This window comes from Mizuhopecten yessoensis, unplaced genomic scaffold (assembly GCF_002113885.1).
Source record: "Mizuhopecten yessoensis strain PY_sf001 unplaced genomic scaffold, ASM211388v2 scaffold7283, whole genome shotgun sequence".
NCBI lineage: Eukaryota > Metazoa > Mollusca > Bivalvia > Pectinida > Pectinidae > Mizuhopecten > Mizuhopecten yessoensis.
In genome coordinates, this window is record NW_018406970.1 from 622,567 (window position 1) to 640,569 (window position 18,003).

The following is an 18,003-nucleotide window of genomic DNA, read 5'->3' on the forward strand; positions in this document are numbered from 1 at the left end:
TGACGTCATGCCTAGGACAAGTAGATGACGTCACAGACTTACCCACTTGAGTCAAAAAGGCGGCTTTTTACATTCCAAGGTTGCATGAAAATTGTCCTTTTTACACGAATAAATGTTTTTTTTGTATTTGTTTTTAGTCACCCCTTGGGGAACCCAAGCGGGGACTATTAATTTCGGTTTCAGTCCCAGATTTTGACATCTATTGCCGTTCACTGTGAAGGGTTTTCGTGTTTTTGCTTCTGTCGCTAATTACAAGCTCTTGGATAGCTCAGATATCGATTTCCTTCATAGATCTATCAAACAATCTAAAGGCGTTCCAAATTTCAAACCGAAGATGTTCCGAATATGAATCAGGCACCTTTGAGATTCCCGAAGGGGTAGACTTTTATATTATATATTGCTATTGATTGATTAAGATATTTTATGTCTGACCTTGCGACTATATTGGTAAAATTTCTTTTTAAACCAATAGAGATGTTGTAATAATATGTTCAGGTAGAAAAGCTCAATAACGTCTCTTTTTCTTTATCATTTCACGCCAAGGCTCGCTTTGTGGACGCCACCGGCTCAAAATGCGAAAGTAAAACATGATTGGCGATTTAAAACCAATCTTGCGAAGATGCCGATGAAGGGCTTTTATTTAAGTTACTGTCGACAATAGATTTCTTTTAAGCGATAACTGTTACTAGAGCAATTGATCACTGTGTAGTACGATGCTACGGCTGAATGCATTTGCGATGGATGGCAAGGTCAGGTATTGGAATTCTTTTGTATTTTGACAAAATGGTCACCTGTCAAAACAACAACCCCGTCTGATATCAAAATCGCCAATTATCAAATTATGACTCCATTGTCTAGTTCCTAGAGGTGCTCGCTCTGTTGAGCACAATATGGTATGTTAGGATCGGAAAAAGGGTTGTTTTAAATGGATTAAAGTAGATACATCTCGTGAAGTGATGCGATGCAATAAGGACACGAGTGTTTACAATGGACGCAGCGAGATATTGATTGATAGGTTTTACGTCCGTTCTGTAGAAGGTACGACCTCCTCACATAAGTATTGGCAGATTTCACGAGCTTGAGATTATTCAAACAATGTTCACTTTATTTGAAAAGCATGTTTAAATAATTGTTGTAGAGATCATGAATTCGGTATAATTTGTCAATTAACGCTGACTACTTCTGGGAGCTTGTAGGGCTCTCATTGTTCTAATAGGTAAAACCCGTACAGCTACCTGTACACTAGGGTTCAAATAATGGCCAGCGTTCAGGGTATCGCGGTCGATCACTGTATGTTAGTCAAAGATGTGTTTCCCGTTCGGGGATTAGCGCTTTAGTTTGAAGCAGCAGTCTAAGATAGCTTGTTAGATTACAAAAAAAAATAGTATTAAACCCAAGAGACTGAACGAGATATTTCTTTTCAGTTGATGTCCAAACCATCAGTTTTCGGCAATCATATCAAGCAAGGGGATATATAAACCAAGGTCTGGTTTTTATTTCGTTTACCAAGGAACGCTGAGAAATCGATAATATTCTAATTATCAATGTACAATATCGTAGCCACATGAGCATTCTCTGTTTTTACATTTTGTTTGAAAAAGAAAATAACTGCAGGCACTTATTGAATTTGCAATTGTCTAAGGAAATTCGTTCTTTTTCTTATGTATGCTTCTTGTTCTCCCTGCAATTGGTTCTCTCTCGAGGCCGGGAGATACCAAAGGCCTAAACGAGGGTAGTTACTATTCCCAGCTAAGCATTGAGCCCTAAGGATAATTTTGTTTGTTTGTTTGATTTCGTTTAACGTCCTATTAACAGCTAAGGTCATTTAAGGACGGCCTCCCCTGTGTGTAAGATGCATGCGTGTAGTGTATGTGTGTGTATTTTGGGAGGCTGCGATATGTCGTGCCCTAAGGATAATGGCAACAACTGGTTCACACGTTGCCGTTATTATGTGACCGGGCGGAATGGTATTTAAGTGAGATAGCACTATGAAGGTGGCTCATATCGGCGCTATCACAAGAAGGCAATAATTACACAAACATACACACATGGAGGTACATCCTTTAATGACATTAGCTCTTAATACGACTTAAAACAAAATAAAACAAATCAAAACTATTCTTGTTTCAGCTGAGTATTTTCAGGCCAACAAAAAGATAAATTACAAATCAGATGTTTTACGTAAATAATATTATATATGAGAAGGTTTTCAAAATGAAAATAAACGGACGTCATCTGGTTCTCCGTCGACCCTGTTATTTGAAATCGGGTCCTGACTAGGAATCGAGCTCCGGATTTTCGACATCTGATATCAGAAATATAACAGTTTGAGGTTATACAAAATGGACACGTTAAAAAACATAGAATATTGTATTTTGCCGAAAATAAAGAATCTCTCCATCCTACATATGCACACCAACATACCCTGCCTCCAGCATACATACATACACACACACTGTTGTTTTCACACACACATTGAGGCACGTTCTTAAATTACCTTAGCTGTTAATAGGTTTTAGTTTGTTTTGGTTTAATTTTGTTTAACGTCCTATTAACAGCTAGGGTCATTTAAGGACGTGCCTGCATGTGTGTAGTGTATGCGTACATTGAACAAAATTGAACCAAACAAAATCTTTAATGACATANAAAAAATTTTTTTTTAAAAAAAAAAAAAAAAAAAAAAACTAACACATATGTTCATGTACAATATATCAGAAATTACCAATTAATTACTACATTACTAGAAAATAATTCAATTGAATGGTGCTTTCTGTTAACTGGATATTGGATAAACAGTAACCTACGTCAGAATCATTTAATTTTCCGAAGGTGAATAGCACAATTAAAATACTACGTTGCCTTTTTGTCAAGTGTGTTTGTGTGTGACGTCTATAGAATATGACGTCAAATATTACGTTAATTTCATGTTCAGCTTGCGGCGTAGTTCTAACTAGACAAAAATATTTTTCTCTCTTACGACAGAACATACCTATGTTTTCACTCGTGAAACAGCATTCTTCCATGCTCTTAAAATATATATGCTATTCAGCGAGAAAACCATTCAAAATACCCTCTATATATCAACATGAAAAAATGAGTCTTCACAAAGGTTTTGTACAGAGCATGAGGAATGAAAGAAAAAACATCTTTCATTATATGACTGAGAGTACTGATTTACACACTGAACTCATCTTTACTAATACAATCAAATACCATCTTTCTTACTTTCCGTTGTGGTTTCTATAAAAAACGAGATAGTAGAATCAAACAATTTTCTATACGGATCTTAACACATTCTTTCAATATTGTACACTAGAAAGATATTAAATCAAAACAGGTCCAGTTAAGAAATCGTCTTAAATGTGATAGATGGATAAATGACATTTAAGGTAAAGAATTCTTTCTTGTGGATTTTTTGCGTTTTATCGTTCTACAAATCATGGAACAAAATCCGTTGTCAACCGTGCTTTTGTGTCAAAAGCATGCGAGTAAATTGCAGGGAATATCGAGTGGCTGCTTGGTTTCTTTCATCCCCGATACACGTTAGACATGGTTCAGGCTTCCTAAGTGTTCCTGAAAAGATTTCTAATTGATTTAGAGTATAAAATGTCGATAGGCTAGGCTATGCTAGTTGGTGAAGAACTCGCGACAATCGTCTTTTCAACGGAATGGTCGTCGTGTGTGATTCGCATGACAGCCAAGCCTAATTTATCGGCATGATCGTCATAGCGTGAACGCTACCTCCCTCGTTCCTGGTATTAGAGAGACGGCATTAGACTAGGACGTTTATGGCGGATCAATCGGTTGTGCTAACGTGATCGCAGCACCCGTACCCAATTGTGATGGAACACTGGGTCGTTAAATGAAGGTTTCGACACTACCAATTTGATTTTAAACACAACTATCTTGTTTCGTGTGCTTTTGAATGGACAGGATTTAGGATTAAATTGATGAGATTACTTTGTTGGAAAATACTGGTGGTTCCAAGTAATGTTATTTTACCGTGTATTTAATTTTTAATCAGTTGGAAAATAATATTTCACCTTCATTTACTGTTTAAATACGACTAACCAAAACAGGTCATATAAATAGAGTGCTTAATCGAAAAAGGATGTTTGTGTCATTTATTTTATTGGTATGCCATATTTCGAGTTCAACGACTCGGTACTAGACGTTAACTATTTCGCATGTGCCTCACTTGAACCGGGTTGTTTTGAAACATTTATACCTATGGAGAATACATCAATCCATCTCGGGGTGGCTAACGTGAGTAGCTTACCTTTCCAACCAGGCAGTGACAATTATACCCTTCTCTTCAAAACCGTATCCGTTACTATAGCGATAATTATATTCATTGTTGGTTTCGTGGGGAACATTCTTGTAGTTTTGGTAGTATGTCGGACCAAGAGTATGCACACCCCTACCAACTGTTACCTTCTGAGTTTATCAGTGGCAGACTGTTTGGTTCTTCTCTCGGCCACACTTCCTGCCGTGCCTGAACCTTTTTTCCAGGTGAACGAATGGCCCTGGGGTCAGGCTATGTGTTCGATACTGATTTTCTTGCAATACTTAGGAGTTGATGCTTCGGCACTTTCTATGACGGCATTTACTGTAGAGAGATACATTGCAATATGTCACCCCATGAAAGCTCAACGAATGTGTACAGTGAAAAGGGCCATGAAGATAACTGCCGGGATTTGGATATTCACGCTCATGTATACTGCACCTTGGCTTGGTTTGACGATGACTAGAAGACACCCCAAGTCCGGTATAGTGCAATGTACATATCGTCTAAAGAGGAACCAGTACCTGTTTTATTATATGACGGATCTGATAGCATTTTATGTGTTGCCTCTTATCATTGCTGCATGTCTATATGGCCTAATAGCACGGATTTTGTTCAGCACCAACATTTCTAAAACACCCGGTGGGAAATATAAAGAAAATGGCAAGTACCGTGTAAAGAAAAATACCAGCTCCAGGAAACAAGTAAGTAAACAATTACTCTGATAGTATTTTGCAATTCGCCTTCATGGACGTTTTACGTTATATTGTATAGTATTGTATCATTAGGCAAATATCCAAACAGTGATGACGTGATAAAAGGGGAACCAATTTTTAAACCTCTATTAATTATTTCTAAATGTCGATAATGAATCAATTTTTTTCTGTCAGTTTTATATTAAAAACATCGTCATATAGATTAAAATATGACAGTTCCCTTAATATAGATTATTTATTTAGATTATAGATTTTTAAAAATACTCAACTAACTAGTCGTCTGCAGAGGGTTCAGAACACTGCAGCATGGCTAGTTACTCGTACTCGAAAGAGAGAGCACATCACACCTGCGTTTTATTCGTTCGCTGGTTACCTGTACGATACAGGTCGCAGTACAAAATTCTGGTATACACATACAAGGCACTGAATGGAACAGCTCATCAGTACCTACAGGAACTTGTTACCCTGTATCAGCCGTCAAGATCACTGCGGTCGGAGTCAGAATCTTTGTTGTGTGTCCCAAACTCTCGTACTGTGACCTACGGAAACAGATGCTTTGGGAGGGTTTCGGCTACGTTGTGGAATAGCTTACCATCTGCTATTAGGAAGTCGAATACCCTGGCCAAGTTCAAGAGAGACTGCAAACTCACCTCTTCACGTCTGCATTTTAGAATCTTTGCAAAGACGTCATGTAAATACCACCTTTTTTTTGTTCACTTATGTGCACATTGCTTGTTAAATGTATGAAAGTGATTTCAAGCCTTTGTTGTTTGTTTTCACAATTAAAACCATTACTATTATCCATATGTTGTAAAGCGCCTTAGAGTAATTTTACAAATTATATAGGGCGCTATATAAATGCTGTTTATCATTCCTATTATAAAAAGTGATAACGTCATCGTCCGGAACTGCTATTTTAAAGTACAATTATAAGGACTGCGAACGAAGCTTTTCGGTTATAACCTAAATACAAATTTCAGTATTCCGTATTTATGTACAAAAGTTCTTCTATCTTATACAAAGAAATGAAATCATATACTTTCTTGCCGATGACGTAGAAATAAGTGTGGTATATTTCAGATGAAAATTCCTGAAATAAATCTTTTAGACAGATATCATAACACACGAATGCAGATTTTTTTTGTTTTTTTGTTTATAATTTTGAAGTGGATAGGAGCGTAAAATAACAATGAACACACCGGTATTATTAATGCAATTTGCGTGTCTATAAAATCTGGGTATTTGACTTTTACTTTGTGCATGAACAAATGCATTGATGCCGACATTGATAGGCTGGCGTAGAAGATGTACGGACCAATAAGTGATATTTTCATAGACATTTCACCCCTTTAACTATTGATCATATAAAAGAGTGAAATCAAACCAATGCAATTACAAATATGATGCTTTTAAAACAACAATACTTCCCCTTTTTCCCTTGTGGCTATACAGTGTCCGCCAATTTCATCCTTTGCTTTCATTAATTTGTTCACACAAATTATCTTGGAAATGTATTGGTCAAATATTCTGTCGAATGACGAGAGTGACCGTTTGGTAGGTGACATTGATGAGTGGGGACATACGTGTATGAATTACATTTGAATAGACTCAAAGACAATGTTATTGAGGAAAACCTTTTAATGCGTATCGCCTTTGGGGTGGTCATGGGACAAAATAGAATAACGATCGGAGTTTGAATCGGCGAAAAGACGTTAACAGGAACCTGGGACACTTGTGTTACCATGTCGGTTTTTTCGAAGTATTATATATTCCTCCCCAATTATGACCCTACACATGTATGTGTACTTCTTTAATGCAAAAAGGATTTTATTAATGTAAACTGACTCAACTTGATCCAAAACTGTATTAATAAAAAGTATTTATATAAATGTTGCTTACGTGAAACGCACAATTCATAAGCAATACCGGTATATCAACATAGTGGTTATGGCCATCGAAGACTGGGATCTGCATGTGAAAACAAATGCTCGATTTGATGAAATAAACATGAATTCGAATATAAAGTGAATTTGGTATATTACTTAATTTTGATCAACATATATATGTAGTCTCTATGACGATAAAGTTTTGGGAGACCAAAACACGGTTAAGGTTAGTTTAGTTATTTGATGGACGCAAGCGTAATACTTTGTAGTCCCTATCTTAATTTGAGGTTTGTCCTTATTGTTGTGATTGATCCTTTTTTGACATTATACACCCTGAAGTATACACCATAGCATTTTTATAAAAAGAAATATCATTACAGTATTTTATCAATTTGGTTTGGTTTGGTGTGGTGTAGTATTGTTTCGCGTCCTATCAACAGCTTTGGTCATTTAAGGACGGCCTCCCCTGTGTGCAAGATGCACGCCTGTAGTGTAAGCATGTGTGTTCTGTTGCAGTTATTTAATATTCCAAGTATAAACTTTAACATAACAGATAAGTAATACAGGAGAAAATTATGATTATATTTACAACCAATAATCTTTTAAACATATTATTATATAAATATTCTAGCAGAATTGGTAGTGTGAAATTTAAGTCGAATATATTGGAGTGTTTTTCACACTTAACAACGCCTTCAATGAAGGAAGTCCACTAGAGCCGAAATACTAATTGTGATCAAGAAATTCCCATTTAATTGCAGTCACATGCGTATGACATTTAATTTTTAAAATCTAATTCAAATTATATCGTGGTGATATTGTAAAGTTAATTAAGCCCTGGGGTTTGATATGTAAACACTTTTCCAATTCCAGTGCTTCCCTATGGTTCTGGGAAATTGAGGCCGCATAGTATCTACAAAATTATAAAAGTAAACCGATACGATATCCGTATTTATTACATTTTACTAGTGAGATATCATGAATTCCGTGTCCAGGAAAAACTTATCTTTAATACAGTGAAGATTAACAAACATTTTCATCGTCACGTGAAAGTAGATTTTCAGTTTCAGGTTTAGATGAAGCGACGGCAGAATGATTGTTCTGTGGTTCCAGACGTTATGGTAAATGTATTTCATAACCACACAACTGATATAATGTTTGTTTGGAAATCCGACCAGCTAATAGCAGCAAACGACAGAAATGCATTAAGTAACCCATTCAAATGGCGTTTTGTATTGTTGTCAAGCGTGACGTCATTATAACCTGGCATCAAAAATTACGCTACATATTCCTGCGCTTTTCTGATGAAGTAGCGTGGCGTGAATAGACGATTTAATGGTTTCCCGTTGAATACGATGGATATATTTCGCTAGTATAAAATGAGTATCTAGTAGCAGAAGATGGTTGATATTGTATGCAAAGGTACATGTACATTGTCAAAGGAAATATTTGTAAAAATCGCGGCAGGCAGAAATGATTATGTAAATCATTAACCGAGTTCTCTCTCTCTCTCTCTCTCCCTCTCTCTCTCTCTCTCTCTCTCTGTCTCTTAGAAGATGACGTTATTACCAAATCGTTGATATTTAAATGCGCATTTAATTGTACATCTGTGTGCCTTGGGACAATTCTGGACGACTTTATTCGAAGAAGTAAGTCATTTTATGATAATATATATAATATTGATGCCCAGCAGCTTTGCTGCATTTTTCTTGTTTTAAGATTGTGGGGAAAAGATATGAACAAAGTTTGTTAAAAAGTATCACCTTACAGATAAAAATTACAATAAAAATATTTTTTTAGATTAATCTAATAATTTTCTTTCTTCAAATATTTCTTTTTCATTTGTGTATTTGTATTTATGTATTCTGAAAACAAATCGACAGAGATATAATATCGATTTATTTAACGCACGTTGCTTGATTTGTCTGCAAAGAAGGCGCACTTTCTGAACCGAAAACAGTGCATGCTAAATTAAATGCACCCTAAGATAATGCGATTACGATAGGGTGCTTATTATATTGCTATCATACTCCCGAGATAGCACGAGTCATTCACATTGCACTTGACTTAATTAAAGCTAACGCTCATAGAACATGTGATTTGTCTCCTTGCCATTGCTGTTCACACCGTCTTGTTGATGTCATAATTCATGCAATGAACGCGATTGTAGTTTGGAAGCTTCATATAAGCAAATATAGTATAATAAAGCTCTCTTACTTAAGGCTCCCTGTAGATGAGGGTTTTTTCTTCGGTGACTTTTTCGAAGAAGATATTGAAAAGACAAGAATTTATCAGCTATTCATAGCAACACTTGGGAATGTTTTCGTTTCCAGTCCCGTCTACTTTCTTTCCTACAGTTGTGTGATCGCACAACGCACCAAGAATAGCGTGCGCACACCGTGCATACATCGTTCACACACCGTCCGCACATCGTCCACACATGGTGCGCACAGCTGTGCAATTTAACAATCGTTCGCCCTGTTGTGCGCTTCTCTCCGCACAACTGTGCGATTTGTTACAATGTGTAGATCAATATTACGGAATGACAAAAATACGGAAGGAACGTATGCAATGATATACACTTTGTATACATCTTTAAACTCTCATCACATTAATCAAGATTATGTAAAATTTTACAATGTGTATTACACAGTATTACAGCGACCGTTAGGCTGTCAATAATAGGTTTGGCTCCAAGGTAACAGAACAGGTAAATAACAATTTGATGAGTGACCGGAGTTTTACCTGACCAGTGCCTGACACACAGAGCTGATATGCCGTATGACTGTAATGAATAGTATTTGTTATTTGCATTCGCTTGAATATAGCCTCCATTCACCAGGGTTTTCACACACCCGGCCTTACCCGACGAGCTACGTAAGTGCCCCGGGCGGGGGAAAACTACGACCCAGGTACATGTACAAAGTGGTTATGTTTACCTGTATATGGGATTGTGTTGTAATGTTACATGTGTCGATCAAGGTTGTTTAAAAAACACCGAAAACACAATTTATAAATATAAGAATGTATAGACAGAAATATGAGCTTATTATCATAAGCTGTCTAGCTAGAATATAGAAAAAATACGTAGAAATCAAGTTTATATGTTTAAACACGAAACCGTATATATTGTTAAGGCATTCCTCAATTTACACCAACCATGATTGTTATCGCACAACGTTGGTCCATCGTGCGCATAGATGTGCGCAAGCAATGATAGTCCAGCTTTTTATCATTCGTACATCGTGCACACACCGTGCACACGTCGTGCGCACACCGTACATCGTGTAACGAGGTGCGATCCCACAACTGTATCTAATTTCTCTTTCAGTGATTATTTCCTGGCACCTATACCAATCAGGACCTATCTGTTGCGACAAAGTTAAACGCTACATACACCATTTACCCACGAATCTGAAGGTGTCATACACCTTGAGATATTTTTTACCGGCGAAAATGGGCAAAGTGGGGCGAAGGATAAGCGAGATATAGTCTCTGGTTTTTTTTTGTGATTTATCTCTACGATCACATGGACGATTACATTTTTCACAAATATCTTGTTATATATATTATGTCATATATAAAGGATTATACGAACATTGTCCGCCAGTTGCCGCAATGGCGTTATTTCAGTATGACGTCCTAACTATTTGACGCTGTGCATCATTGTTTGACGCTCCCTATTATAATTTGTGCTTACATTTGAGACAATTACGTCAATTGATTATGGCGTCATAACTATGTGACAATGTACAGCATGGTTTAGCACCGTATACGATATTTTCTGTATGTACGCTCGAGACAGTGACATAATTTGATGATGACGTCATAAGAATATGGCTCTGTACATTATTGTTTAACTCTCCATATGATATTGATTGAATTCACAGACGCGTTTTGAAAAAAAATCGTTACATGGTCAATAAAAGATCGATTGCTAATAACGTGGGATTATTGTCTCCTGTAATTTATTCAATTGATGAAAAATCCAAGCGATATATCAAGAATCTCTCTTTGTTTGTTGACATATATTTCAATACGCATGTATTCATCATGCTTTTTACATCAATAACATCTACAATTCAAATGCCACTGGCAATACATTATTCAGGGTGTGTTTCGATATCAACCCTGGTTGATTATGTTTTTACTATACAACCCCAGTTATCTGTGTTCAGAACTGACATTCCCTCGGCCTGCTATCTTATTAAGAAACAATATGCGTTTTATCCCGATCTGGTATTCATTGGCGCTTATGCAGCTAAGCAAGCTGAAGAGCGCCGATAGCGATGTATCCTATTAAATCACGACGCATCCCGCCTAGGATACGTCGTTAAGCTAATCTAACAATATTTGATCATGGAAAATACAGAATTCTTACTGAGACAAAGAAAAGCTGAATATTTGTTTTTTGTGATCATTGAATTTGTCGATATCAAGAATATCCAAACAAAATATACCCAATACAATCGCGCAGGAAAATAAAACGGGAAAATGCCCTTTCAAAATAAGTAGTGTCATCTTAATAAAAAAAGTGGTGTTAATATAATGTATCGTCCTAGCTATATATCAATTTAAGACATAATAATCTATGATTTTCCAGTAGCTTGCAGAAGAGTTATCAATCTTTATGCAGAATGTGTTAAAAGAGGCACGTCCAGAGAGTATTGTTGTTACGCCTCTAGAAATAAAAAGTGGCAACGATTTATATCCATTTCGGGTGATACAAGGTAACGAAAAAGAATTTGAGGTATTAGTTTCTAAGAACAAATCAGATTAAAGAAGGAAACGTGTTGTATATGTTCGTGAATTTATTTCATGAAAAATGTGTTACACACTCATGCTTATGTTCGATATCGACGGTCTGTCAATTTTAAGTAAATATGTTTCTGACATGTACCTGTTGAAATTGTAAAGGAAATATCTTACTCAAACCGATTTCCACACGTTTAACCTCTTTAGCTCAAATCGCCAATTTACCACATGCAAAAAAAGGAAAAAAATGTGATATTTGATAACGACAGCCAAGAAACTACGTGGTGGGAGAATAGTAAAAATATACATTTATTATAAAAAAATAATCAAATTTAGTATAATGCTAAAGTTAATAACACTAAGAGTTTTGGCCTCTTTAAAATTGTGTCAAGGCAGCTTAACTTTAGTGATCACTTTAAATATCAATGGGAACTGGAATGGACACTATTAGCGTTTTATGCTGCCACTTGAATAGCAGTTTCAGAATGAACCACGTGATGGTTTTTACCAATTATCCGTGATATTCCAAAATAGGCCACGTAAAATGTAAAGTGTGATGAATGACTGTTTATTTAATTATAATCCTAGACCCTACCCACTTTTATAATATGGAAGCAAAAGGGGGGAAATACATTACGATACACATGTTCTTATTTCTGCAAACACTTTTTTCTTTATTCAGATTGCTGAAGAACAATCATTCATCCATGAAGCTGATTTGTTTTGCTGTTCAATGTTTTCACGTTGACATTTACAGAAGTAGAAGCTGCGTGTGAAATCAGCCGTAAACTCATTTACACGCTATTTTGCATGCTACTAATGCCGCGTGTAAATCTTTTATATTAAAATAAGCGTCTTTGTAATTGATGCGAATCGGGATCGGAACGAGTCAGATCTGATGACATTGTGGATATAATTAGATCTACAAATTAAATAAGGTCACTGAAGCATAAAATCACCAATCGCGAAGGCCACTATTGTACAATGTATTCGAGGACACAGTTGCCGTTGTCTTACATTGCTTACTACAAGCAACAAGAAACTATATCAACATCATACGTCATAATGTCTATTTCGCGTTCAGCAACATCCATGTCGTTATCTCTGGCGTACTTTGTCTTATAGCAATGTTACTTCAAGGACATTTCTTTTTTAATATATTCCTAAAATAGCGGTACTTGCTAATATTCTATTTCTTAAATACGTCACCAACCTTTTTTCTAATAATACAAAATAATTGGGATTTTTTCCCGGTTATTCATTGTAACAAGCATAATTACAAATACAATGGGGAGACGTCACGCTTTATCAGGAACTGTCAATGAAGGGACCTATTTTAAAAATAAGATATATATTAAAATCAAGGGTTATTCATGCAAATGGTTACTGAAATATGATCTCTAACATATAAAGTAACGTGTACGAGCTAGTAGAAAATCATCAAAGTGCTTGAATACATTTTGTAGCACGATTTCCTACAAGACGGACATTCTTTTAGGTTCAAATTATATCTTATTTTCCCAGGGTTGAGATGCCCCGGGTTCATCTCTCTTTTATCATGTAGCCTAACGCAGGAGGCCTCTTTCACCTCATTCACTTTTCTCTTTCATTTCTTCTCTCACTATTCTACCAAACATTCAAACTTTCATTCTGATTCATAACAATAATTTTAAATTTTAGATTTTAAAAAAGGACAATGCACTAGAGGATTCCACTGTAGTTTAAGGAGCATACAGTAAACTTCCATTAAGTTCGTTTTATTATCTAACAGTAGCGCGACTTCACCAAGGTTCTACAGTTAACCAGGTAATTCGGATTGCAAGAGCGACGTTACAATTTCTGATGTCAATGTTTCAAATCCAGGTCTTGCCGCATAACATTTGTCAACTTCGAACACTGTTGTTTATTGTAGATTCAGTTTTGTTTGTTTCTTCTTTAATTAGTTTTCGTAAAGATCTTAATACTTTTCGGAAGTAAGCTACAATAACACAGGTAAAAATGCTTTCTATGCATAATACCAATCTTTGACAATGGTACACGAAACCTTAATAATTATATAGATTAATATTCTTCATGAACAGTTAATGCTGAGAATTGACAAAGTTGCACTGCGTTCTGAACTGAAAAAAAAGAAATCATTAATCGTTGGGGAAGTTCGTTATGTGGCAATTGTTGGATCATTTCCAACTTCGAATGTTAATATGTGCTTTAGTCATGTGATTTCCTTGGCATGCAAGTCCCGTCATTTTTCCTTATTCAATAGCATGTTCGTAATAATGTTATAACGGCATGAGCGAGTCCTTTTTATTACGAAATAGTCATGATGTCTTATGTCAATTATTAGAACCTTCATAGGTCTCCAATAATTCTCCATCATAATGCCAGAGAAAATTTTGTATGCAGACGTTAGTATTCCATATATTCAAATTAATCCTTAAAGACGACCATAATATTTCGTCAATGTATATCAAAGCATACCCATTAGGTAGTGTATCTAGACATCTTGGCGCATCTCCAGAATATATTTTTCTTTATCTTTATCGCAACAGAAAAAGTATTTTCACCTTCACAAAAAATAGAATTTGAAACCTTTTGTCGTGTGTTCAAATATATTTAGATTTCTTATTCCAATTAACGAATCTCAAAAACAAATTGCTATTAAGATTAACTAAAAGTATCTTCTATCTTTAAGGTGGCAACAAAAGCCAATCGCATCAATCAAAATACTATGCTATAATGATAAATACTTCCGATGCATTTTTTAATAAATCTAGACTGTATTATCCAACTATACATTTAATCGGGGATTTGCTTTGGTGTCCTTTTTTGGGGGACACAAAAGTGACCAAAATAAATCTGTTGTGCCCATTGCAATATTTTGGATCTTTATTTTTCTTTCTTCTAACTACCTTTTATTTCCTAGCACCTTGCTTGGCAACACCTCAATTCTGGCTTGATGGTTGAGCATTCGCCCAGGTGAGGAAGGCAATGGGTTATGTCCTCAGATTGGGACATACAAACGTTTTTAAAATTGGTAGTTGTTATTCCCCGATTATCGTTCAGCAGTAAGGAATGGCACCAACTGGTTGATCCGTTATCAGTATACTGTGACCGGACGGAATGCTGTGCTAGGTGCCTTCGGCATGGTATTTCAGTAAGATAGCACTATAAAGTTGGCATCAGATCCGCGCTATCAAAAGGAGGCAAGAACACCATCATACCTTGTCTCCTGCATACACACACGCAAGCACGCATACACTACATACATGTTAATAGGACGTTAAACAAAACAAAACAAAACAACACAAAAATTTAATTTCATATTATTGTATTCATTATGACACAAACGTAAGATAAAATATTCTAAATTGAATCAAATTCTGACACTAAATTCGGTTCTTGATATATGTTGGAGTGTGGTAAGACACGAATCTACGTATAAAACACCTTTTAGAATTACGTTGAGATTCTTAGACATATTTTAGTTAAATTGACATGACGAATATGTTATACAGTGTTATATTATTTCATTTGCGACTTGTCAAAAGTATCTCTATTCATTCCTGATTTATAGGCCACCAATTAAGCCCAGAAAATCTCTACTTTTCAAGCGCTGCCTCAAAGTTGATCGGGACTGCGTGCTATATGCTTTTTATTTCGTTTTTGGCAATGATAAATTGAATTCTATGTATTTGATAAAATTAATATCTTTCACACAATGAGAAAAAACTATATTTGTAACAGAGGAATATCACTTTTTGTAATAACACTACATGTACCTTATTTTTTTCATTCAAAGCTCTTTTTTTCTGCTGAGATGTATATAAAGTGTCAGTGGGGGATCACAGTTTGTTTTATACAGATTTGCTCTATACATTAGGATATTTATTTGGTTAAACACCTAATATTGCATTTTATAAGCAAATCTCGCCTAATAATAAAGGTAGAATTTACAGCGGAGAGTAAACATATCAGTTGTTCCCAACTGGATGTTTTAAGAGGCAACTAATGAGGAAACCTTCTGCAGTATTAGGGATTTATTCACTTTGTAAGATAATTCTTTGGCTTTGCAAGATGAATTAATTTTTCTTCTAAACAAAATTATCATTTTCATTATCGTTTCATATTAACTTGTGTATAATTAACCTGTTTTTAGTCGCCCACCGGTTCGGGGGGGGGGGGGGGGGGGGGGGGGTGCATATGTATGCACTCCGTCCGTCTGTCCTTACGTCCGAAATGTTTGTCCGGGACTTATCTTCAAACTATTTCACCTGGAGTAACCAGATTTGCTGTACAAGGACATCGCGGAAATATGTATCGGGATACTTCCTAACAGTAGGTACATCCTGACATAAGTGCACAGTTCGTTAAATATAGAAACCATTACCGGTGGGGGACTTATGAGCTGCCTTGCAATACTTTGCCTTTTTCACGTTGCAAGACTCATTTTTTGCCTTGTAAGATGCGTGTATCGTTTTAAATAAAATTAATCCTTTTTACCTTAAAAGTAACATGAAAGAAAATTTTATATTTATAATCCGTTTCAATTTTTATATTCCGTTTCTTTCGCTTTTTAAGAAGCATGTATTTTTTAGTGAAATTACTATTCTGTTGACCTCGAAAGTAACATGTAGAATTGCCTCCTCATAAACTAACCTCTATTTCACCTTATCAGTTTCATGTTTTTTCACCTAACAAGATGAATGCTGTTGGTCATCTGAAGGCAATTAACCTTTAGGTGACTTGTAGTGATACCCTACGCAGTAATGATAGCAGTGTCTATTGAAATGCGGATACGCAGTTACAATATAAACACGCTCATCTTCGTGTTCTCATTCTCTACAAAATGTCTTCGCTCTTCTCATTAACCTCTGATGAAACCCCGATGCAAATCTATTCTTTGTTGTGGAAATTCGAGTTGAATTTTCTGTCAGTGAAATACTGCTCATTAAAGATGTAGAAGTGTTCCATTACATGTTTTTGTATCTCGTGTTGTTTGATCTATTTTGTTAATATATCCGGCTCAAAAATACATCCATACAATAAGACTGTTCATCAATTCTCCATCTTTCATCGGATAAGAGGTTTCAGATATCTCAGAATCTATCGAATTTTTTTTGCTTTAAGATTAATCTATGAATGTTAGTTTATTGAGGATGAACTAGCCACAGACTATAATTATCTCGTATCAAAGACATGCAAATTCAGGGGAAACTGTAAAACATCTCTTCTATTGTCAACATCATACATTATACACATCAATCAAGCGTATTATGAATTATTAGTCTAGCTTGTGCTACGATAAATTCTCTCATGTTTCTGTCACAAAATCCCATTCAACGTCATGGGACACAAACAAATGCCACGAAATAGTACATGGCCCTCTCTTTAATCATAATGAACAACATTTTATATATCAAATATGATTAATTACTTTAATGATGATAAGGAAGCTTATCAATGTGGACAGAGCTGATTGGAGTATTTTATCATGAATATAATGACCGTCCCTTTAAAACTCTTATCAATAAAGTTAGAACTATCATCCGAAAGGTTTTCGAAATAAAAATCACTTTAAATCGAAATCATTTGCATTTAAAAATTCATTTGGTTAATGTCAACATTTATTATGTTTCCGTTGATAAAAAATACTATAATGGATTCTCCCGAAAGTGTAATCGAACGAATGCGTTAGTTTTCATTAATCGTTTATTTAAGGACCACCGGGTTTTTTGTTGAAATGCATAACGTCTACCGGCACAATGAGTGTGTCGAGTTTTTTTTTACTGCTTATAGTTTTTTGTCTTTAATAATGCTATATTGCTACGACTTCAAAAGATTATTCAGCGTCTGCTTTCGTCATCGCGAAGTACGTTAACCCTTACTTAATCAACTGGTCTGGTGTACACACGTCAAACAGTCCATAACCCCACACAGGTTCGTGGAAAGAATGGTAGGTTATGGGATTTGACGTCATCGCAGCATTAACGGTAGTATACGAATCGGCACATAAGAAGACACAACTGAGAAACCAAGTAGACAAGAAAGTTAGAAAACGAAAGATGATCCCAAGCGATGCAATGGAGACAGCACATGAGTGTAAGTCTCTTATGTGTCCTTCTAATAGAAGACAAGGAAGGAATCATCCCACATTCTGCAAAGGGTTGGGTTGATCGGCCTGCTGTATCCCTCTGCACATGCATCCACCTGCAATTATTTGGTTGGTTTTGTTACTTATCTTGTGTAAGGCTGCCCTGCAGGTAGGGCGTAAGAACTGTACTTGCTGCCCCCAATTGCATGATCGTAAGAGGCGACTAAATTTGGGACCTTATCTCTTTCTTCTTCTTAATATCTCCCTTGA

General features: G+C 35.8%; 1 protein-coding gene across 1 annotated transcript in view; it reads left to right on the plus strand.

The window, feature by feature from the left end:
• Positions 1-4,336: 4,336 nt before the first annotated feature.
• Positions 4,337-18,003, plus strand: part of LOC110453412 (thyrotropin-releasing hormone receptor-like) — a 34,000-nt gene continuing 20,333 nt past the window's right edge. Inside the window, exon 1 of the mRNA XM_021502353.1 lies at positions 4,337-4,989. Coding sequence (XP_021358028.1) covers positions 4,411-4,989 — 579 coding nt within the window. The 5' untranslated portion in view covers positions 4,337-4,410. The remainder of the gene's footprint in view (positions 4,990-18,003) is intronic.